General features: G+C 33.1%; 1 protein-coding gene across 1 annotated transcript; it reads left to right on the top strand.

Annotated features, from left to right (window-relative positions):
• The first annotated feature begins 5,320 nt into the window (after window positions 1-5,320).
• LOC123677960 lies at window positions 5,321-7,152 on the top strand. The gene is made up of 4 exons (XM_045614718.1): window positions 5,321-5,518; window positions 5,709-5,841; window positions 6,035-6,262; window positions 6,686-7,152. The coding sequence occupies exons 1-4, from the start codon at window positions 5,392-5,394 to the stop codon at window positions 7,068-7,070; spliced, it is 873 nt and encodes a 290-aa protein (XP_045470674.1). The 5' UTR covers window positions 5,321-5,391; the 3' UTR covers window positions 7,071-7,152.
• Window positions 7,153-7,700: the final 548 nt, after the last annotated feature.

Below are 7,700 nucleotides of genomic sequence, written 5' to 3'. Positions count from 1 at the left end.
AAAGAAAAACCTAATATTTCAATGTCAACACATGCGAACGAGTTAAAATTATGCATGTATTTATTGAATATTGTATAGCAAATTAGAGCAACGTGTAAATTGTCAATAGCACTGTCCCAACCATAAAAAATTCAAGAAGAATATCGATAAGAAGAAATGAGGTATACACCAAAGTGAACTTTTGAGCTTATTCCTTATTCATGCGTCAAATACCCCTTGGAGACTTCACCTCAGAGCTTTCCACTTTTCTTGAACTCTTCATGTGTTTGAAGCGAATTATTAATTCATTTCTAAAGCAGAAAATTTAAGTTTTTTTTGATCTTCTTATTTAGTTAACTTTGAACAAAATTGAGTGAGGACAAAGTGAAGTGATTTGTGTTTTATTTACTCGAGTGGTCACGAATTAGAAATAATGAATACAAACCAATAAAGGTTTCCACTCACGTCACTTCCATTCAGAAATTTGAACGGAATGAATAAACGGAACTACACGTACAGTACTGAAGATAATTCACTTGTTAGACACTCCTGTTAACAACTCTTTGTTTCCGTGTTTGGGAATATTTTCAGCCATTATTGGAACTGAAGTATTTTCACTTGCATAGGTAGGTAATAATGGCTGAAAATACGTGTAAGTACGGATAATTGATTGGAAAGTGTCGAAAAAAAATTTGATTTGAATGGCTTTAATAATTTTCGATATAATCAAAATTGTATAATTTCAATGTGGCAAATATTATGCAAGTCTATCTTTGGGATAGTCGTGTAGTGTCTAGTAATTTATGATCGACAGGGTTTATTTCTGAACAAAATTCAAGATTATTTAATACTTAAGTTGTCATTCTTTCTTTGTATTTTAGTAACTTTTTTAAATGGTATTCAATGAGTATGGGAGATAATTTCACAATATAAGGCGCCAGTATCTTTCTATCCTGCTACACCTGAGGATTCGAAAATTATCGTTGAAGAAATCCTCCCGATTTCGGAGCAGATTTGGTATTGTTTACGTGAATATAGAAGGGATTTCTAAGGTCAGGTGGCATTTATTTTGTCGACATTGGCCATAGACAGTGGAGTGGTAGCGATCCTTCCTCAAGAAACCCATATGGTAACTGAAGAACAACTCCGTGAAAGAGGATTTTTAGCAGGTTAGGTATTGATATATTGCCTATTGAGTTTTGTTTGTGGTCTAGCTTTTTATGTTGAAAAATCATTAGTTAGTGGTGTTACCTATTATAGGTAATGCGTGACCACATAAAGAAGTACTTTTCTGACTGGATAATCAATTCCAAATCATTTTATTTATTCCTTGAAATAAAGCAATTATCACGATTATGAACATATCATATTTTACAACTTCGCAGCATTTATTCACTGGATTTTTTTGTGGAAATAATCAAATATAGTTCCAATATTTTCATGAACATTTTCTATAGGCTGTGTCAATAAATAAATAGGCATAATATTATTCAATCTTCATTTTACTTTATCACAGTTTTTCTGAAAGCTGCCAACACTAAAAATTTTCAACGTCGTTTCCCCATCTATTTGAAATCTTCTCAAAACGTAGCTTTCATTTTTCTGAATAAGATACACTGTTGTCCTCTTTTCCTATTAAGTAATGCATAGTAACAAGTAATTCTAGCGTATCTGTGTTTCACAGAGTATTCATTACGAGTTAATTGAATTAGAACATTGTTTTTAATTATGTATGTTAACATGTTTATAGCTTTATGAATTCATTACTATTTGTTCGCTCCTGTTTCCGTATATTTGATAGTATTCCATTTATAAGACCTTTTGCAGATTCTTATATTATCTATTATATACATATAGTTTTAAATTTTTTTATGTCCTTCATCTCAGATTTTAGAAGAATCCAGTGGATAACGATTATTCAGTTGAATCAAATTGATCTACTACTATGGAATTAACTTATTTACTTGCATTATCTGAAAATTTCTGACGTCAATAGAATATCAATAAAATTTTCCAAACCATAACGAAGAATGTATGAATTTTCATGAAATAGAATTATTTTTTTCTTATTTTGTACGAAGTTGACCAAAATATAGGGTGTTTCTTTTCGAGGTATATAACTTTAAATTGGCATTACTCTTCAAGATGGCTACCGATTTAACAGCTGTCAAGTGATTTATTCTCAGTTTCGTTTGGCAATTCATCATGAATAGACTCATGCCTGAAAAATGCTTGCAAATAGTGCAATTTTATTACGAAAATAATGTGGCGTTGTTCCCGATTTTCATAAGCGAATTTTGTTTAGCGATGAAGTGCACTTCTGGTTGAATGGCTACGTCAACAAACAAAACTGCCGCATTTGGAGTGAAGCTTATCCTCAAGTGTATGTCGAAACACCGTTACATCCAGAAAAACTGACTGTTTGGTGCACTTTATGGGCTGGTGGAATCACTGGAATCATTGGTCCGTACTTCTTCAAAAACGATGATGGCCAGAACGTTACAGTCAATGGTGATCGGTATAGAGCCATGGTTACTAACTTTTTCATTTTTGAATTGAACAACCATGATGTCCAGGAGCTGTGGTTCCAACAAGACGGCGCAACATGTCACACAGCTAGTGCCACAATAGATTTATTGAAAGACACGTTTGGTGACCGCCTAATTTCATGTTTTGGACCTGTGAATTGGCCTCCAAGATCTTGCGACTTAACACCGCTAGACTACTTTCTGTGGGGCTATGTAAAGTCATTGGTCTTTGCGGATAAGACACAAACCCTTGACCATTTGGAAGACAACATTCGCCGTGTTATTGTCGATATACGGCCACAAATGTTGGAAAAAGTCATCGAAATTTGACGTCCAGATTGGACTACATCCGAGCCAGCCGTGGCGGTCATATGCCAGAAATCATATTTAAAATATAAGATTATCTTGCGGATAAATAAAATTCATGTCAATCGAATAATCCATCGTTGTTTTATTGCAATTTAAAGTTCTACAGCTCTAAAAAAACACCCTTTAGTAGCTTTGAAGAATGATACATAGCCATCCACTCATTCTCTTCTAGATGCAATATTCATTTGACGATGAAGTACATAGACCAGCCAACACTTTAGTGAATATAAACTAGACATCTGCATTCGAGAACTGATCTTAACCTGCCAATTTAATATTTCATGTTCGAAAGTTATTACGTTTACGACCAGCCGGATGGACATGATGGACTTCGACCATGGATTCATTATCAGTGAGTCCAGTGCTGAACGAGTGTTCAAAGAGAAGAATGAAATCTTTCGGAAAATTAAGTGAAAAATGAAAATTCTTGCCATTTCAAACAAATAAAAAAAATTTTGACATATGAGATCAATATTGACGATTCATAGAAAAATATGTTCAAATGTCAGTCTGACATGTCGGTACTGCATAAATGCAATCATGGAAAGATCACAATTTATACATAAAATTAGAGAGGACAAGATGCAGGTCTGAGGATTCATTAACTCAAACTGATCGAACATTTCGCCATCTGGATCTTCGATATACCTATTACGGACAAGTTCCGTGTGAATTGTCACCCACTTTTACAGAAAAAACCCGAAATCGACAATTAACAATGCCTGCAACAGTTATCAAATTCGAATAAGACCAGAAGCGACTATTATGTAAAAAGCAGTGGACTATGTCCAATATGCACAGAAATACCGTGTGTAAAACGTAGAGTATACGGATTGTTATGATTGTTACGTTGTAAGGTAAAAGTATTTGCGAACATTTGGAAAGTGACTGAAGAAATTCTGTTTTTGAATGGTAATATCACCACGTGTGAACTTGTGGTGAATTTGAATAGGAATCTATCTATGGGAACAACGAACCGAAGAGACTGATAAGAATGATTATTCCGTTCTTCTCCGATGCCGATTCACTTGATGAATTGTTTCGGATCTGATGAATTTTACAACTGGATTGTACGAGAAAAGAAGGTCGAATTGATTTAAAATTCGTCTAGAAATAATTGTGAGGAATTTCTCTCTCTCTTGTTAATTCAATGGAAAAATGCTTGCATTTTCGAATATTTGGTGATCACTACTTCGATTTTTGTGCGCTCGATAAAAACTTATAGGGCAGGAAAACACAAAATTTATCATCTATTAAAATCGGCTTCGTAATAGTTCACCCTCAAGATATACTAAATGAACTAATGCAATCTAGAAATTGACAAAGAAACTGCAACAACCAGAAATAGCTGTTTGAATTTTAAATTTTTTTGGTGAAACATAGATAGTATAGCAAGGAGTAAATGAATGAATTTGGATAAAAAATCTTTAAAATTTTTCATTTAGACAATTTTTGTATTATTGTAGTCGTTTTTTGCAAGTTTTTTTAATTTTACAACAAACCAACTGTTTGAAGAGATCCAAAGTCAATGTTTAGTTTTTGCTAAAATGCTTAGAGCACGTGTACGCGGAGTATATTATCAGCTAAGTGAATTTGAAAGAAGTTGAATTATTGGTATACAAGAGGCGAGGTTGCTAACCCTAAGAACAGAAATCCAACTACTGTTATGAGATGTTCAATGTTTGATAATGCCCAAAATTGAAGAAGAGTAGGCACCGGACATCGAAGGTGCACAAATGAATTTCAAGATCGACGTCTTAGACTTATGGCCATTAGAGACCGATTTGCGACAACTCGATCTTTGGCTGATGAGTGTTTAGGAGAACAAGAGAACTGTAACTGTCCGAATGGTTTACCGCTGGATAAGCAATATTTCAGCAAGATAATGCCCCACCTCATGTTGCTAGAGTTAGTTCAAACTTTTTCGAAGCAAACCATGTGCATTTTTTGCCATGGCCGCCCAGATCCCTTGATCTGACCATGGGACATGTTTGGGACATCATGGGTAGAAGGCTTGAAAATTTACCCAAACTCCCTCGGCGGCTCTGAGACATGAAGTACAGGTAGCTTGGCACGAAATCGTGGAGGAAAAACTACTCTCATCAATTAATCTTCAAATTAATTTAAATGAGATATGATTACTTCAAACTTTCAGTTCAGCTTGAGATAATATCCCTCAAGAAGAAAAAGACCATATTATTGCATCAATGCTGAGACGTGTTGGGGAGTGTATAGATAATTGCGGTGGACAAACACATTATAAACAAATTCATTTGAAAAATTGTAAACCCTCTTTTTTCTCCAAATATCAATCATTTACTCCTTGCTGTACTATATATGTTTCAGAAAAAAAAAATTAAACAGCTCCTTCTGCGTGTTGCAGTTTCTTTATCAGTTAGTATATCTTAATTTCTTACCGAAACATCGAACCACTCAAGAATCATAGAGATTAATTACTTTGATGTTTGGGTCTGTCATGAAATATTAGAATTATTCTAATTTTCCAAATTCGAAAATGGCTACGTCCACACAATCAAGAATTGATTGCCAGATATGTGGAAACTCATGCTACAAAGAAAATAATAATTCTTCTGGTGACCGTCTTTGTAGGGAATGTACAAGATCTGAATACACATCTGCAGGTAACTTTAATAATAAATGATGTTATTATATTTATATCTATTGCAAAATAGTGAATACAATCAAAAAATTATTTTTATTTAATACATGTCTATAAACTATACGAAAGAGAAGTTCTCATCCAATTGAAATGACAAAATTAACTCAAATATTTTTGTGTCATATAACTATGCTGAAAGACAAAAATTTCAGAAAAACTCCAAAGACCTCAAGAACAACAGAAAAATGAAGATCTTTCCAACAAGTTATTTCCGCATCCTGAAAAATTTCAAAGGAGGAAAATAACATCAACTCCTCTTGAGTCACAAACAAAAATATCCAAAAGGTGTGTATAGAGTTCTACAGGTTCCACATAGGTATTTGCTAGTACCACTTCAATTGAACTCAAAACTCAAGTAATATCAATGATCTTAGGCTTTTCAGTTTGAACAATCTTGTGTTCAGAAAATTATTCACGATCAACACATTAAATTATATTTGGAAATACTCAACTCTCTTTTGATTGAATATTGTTTCAGGCCTCTCAGGTGTCCCTACAGAGATTGTGCAAAGTTTGTTGGTGTTTTCGATATAAGTCCCCATTTCAAATGTGAACATAAAGAGGTGCCTCACATAATGACACATTTTGATGCCAGAAACGCTCTAGAATTTTCTGCTAAAGATGTTAAACGAGGATGTATAAGAACGATGCTTCTACTCAATCTGGATGACTCTGGAAATATTGAACCAAAAACACCATCAACGGCGTAAGTAGATTAAATCGCTAAAAATCAATATAATGAAAGATGGAAGGAGTAAAATAAGAAATTATATGGTCGTGGAAAAAATTATTAAAAAGATATGGTGCTGTAATTTTAGCCAATTGGCTGATATCGTTGTCCATCTTCAATGACATAGGTACCTTCCTCTTTATAATGAAATAAAGATCCATTGATTTCTCTTAAAATGAACTCATTGCTTCTATTTCAAAACCTTTTATTGGAAAACCCTCATTTGAAAAAGGATATTTCACAGATGGCTTGATATATTGTTATTGACTAAGAATATAATTCTAATACAAACAAATGGCCTTTTGAGGCATGAATTGAAAATGGTAAAAATATAGAATTTTTATTTATCATTGAGTAGACTGACTCTCTTGGCAAATCAAGTGAATACTTTTCTTTCAGATTATCCAAATCATCCAGTTGTTTCTCCAAAGAAAATTCAACATTGCTTGTACTCGCCACCAAGTTATCTGAATATGATGTGGATGACAAACTTCGAGACAAACCTAGAAAACATAGAACTGACGAGATAAAGGACACAGATAAATGGATATTCTGGGTAGGATCAAATATATCTACAAATTTGTCATATACCATAGCAATATCCACCCTAGACAATGAGACAAGGTTGAAGTACTTCGGTCCTGTTGTACATTTGGAAGAATCTCCTGTCAAGTTATGGGGAAATGGAAGATGTCTACTCATGAATAGGTTCAACATTGAACGAATGAGCCAGAATTTTCAGAAGAATCTCAATTTAGATGTCATCATTTATACGGAAGAATGAATACACTCAAAAAATCATTTTATAGCATCTTTTCAAATAAATGTCACAGTAAATGCAATAAATTAATATGAATTTGTCATAATTGAATATTTAGAGATATTTACGATGGGTTATAAAATAAATAAGTTCTGCCAAATGGAAATGAATATATTCAGAGTTTCACGGGATATTCGCCTACTGTTTCGTAGCTAATGATGAGACTTTATGGGAATAGTAACGAACTCAACTGAATTCATATTTGAAAATGAAGAAAAAATTTGATATTGCAAATAGGCATCAAAAATGGATTTTCACATGAGTGTTCATTTTATTGATCTATGATTTTTACTGTTTTTACTACTGATATTATTTACAATGTAGAAAATATACTATTTTTTGATACAGGGTTTACCAATAAGAGGCTTCATTCGAAATAGCTCACTATCTGGGCAGCTGTCATCTTTTACATACACTTACCTGCATATATGCATCGAAAAATTTTAACAAATTATTTTTTTTGAGGGAAATTAAGGAATATAATCGGATAGACTCATAAACACTTGTTTATTTATTCATTTATTCAATAGTTAGATAAATTAAATATATCTGAACAATTATGTTATATATTCGTTATAATAAATAAAATAAATA

The sequence above is a fragment of the Harmonia axyridis genome, chromosome 4 (genome assembly GCF_914767665.1).
Source record: "Harmonia axyridis chromosome 4, icHarAxyr1.1, whole genome shotgun sequence".
NCBI lineage: Eukaryota > Metazoa > Arthropoda > Insecta > Coleoptera > Coccinellidae > Harmonia > Harmonia axyridis.
Note: the sequence above shows the minus strand (reverse complement) of the source record. Positions and strands in the feature narration are given on the sequence as shown.

Coding starts and splice junctions, on each gene's coding strand:
- LOC123677960 (XM_045614718.1), top strand. CDS start 5,392: ATGGCTACGTCCACACAATCAAGAATTGATTGCCAGATATGTGGAAAC. Junction 5,519..5,708: donor ATCTGAATACACATCTGCAG/GTAACTTTAATA, acceptor CAAAAATTTCAG/AAAAACTCCAAAGACCTCAA. Junction 6,263..6,685: donor CCAAAAACACCATCAACGGC/GTAAGTAGATTA, acceptor CTTTTCTTTCAG/ATTATCCAAATCATCCAGTT.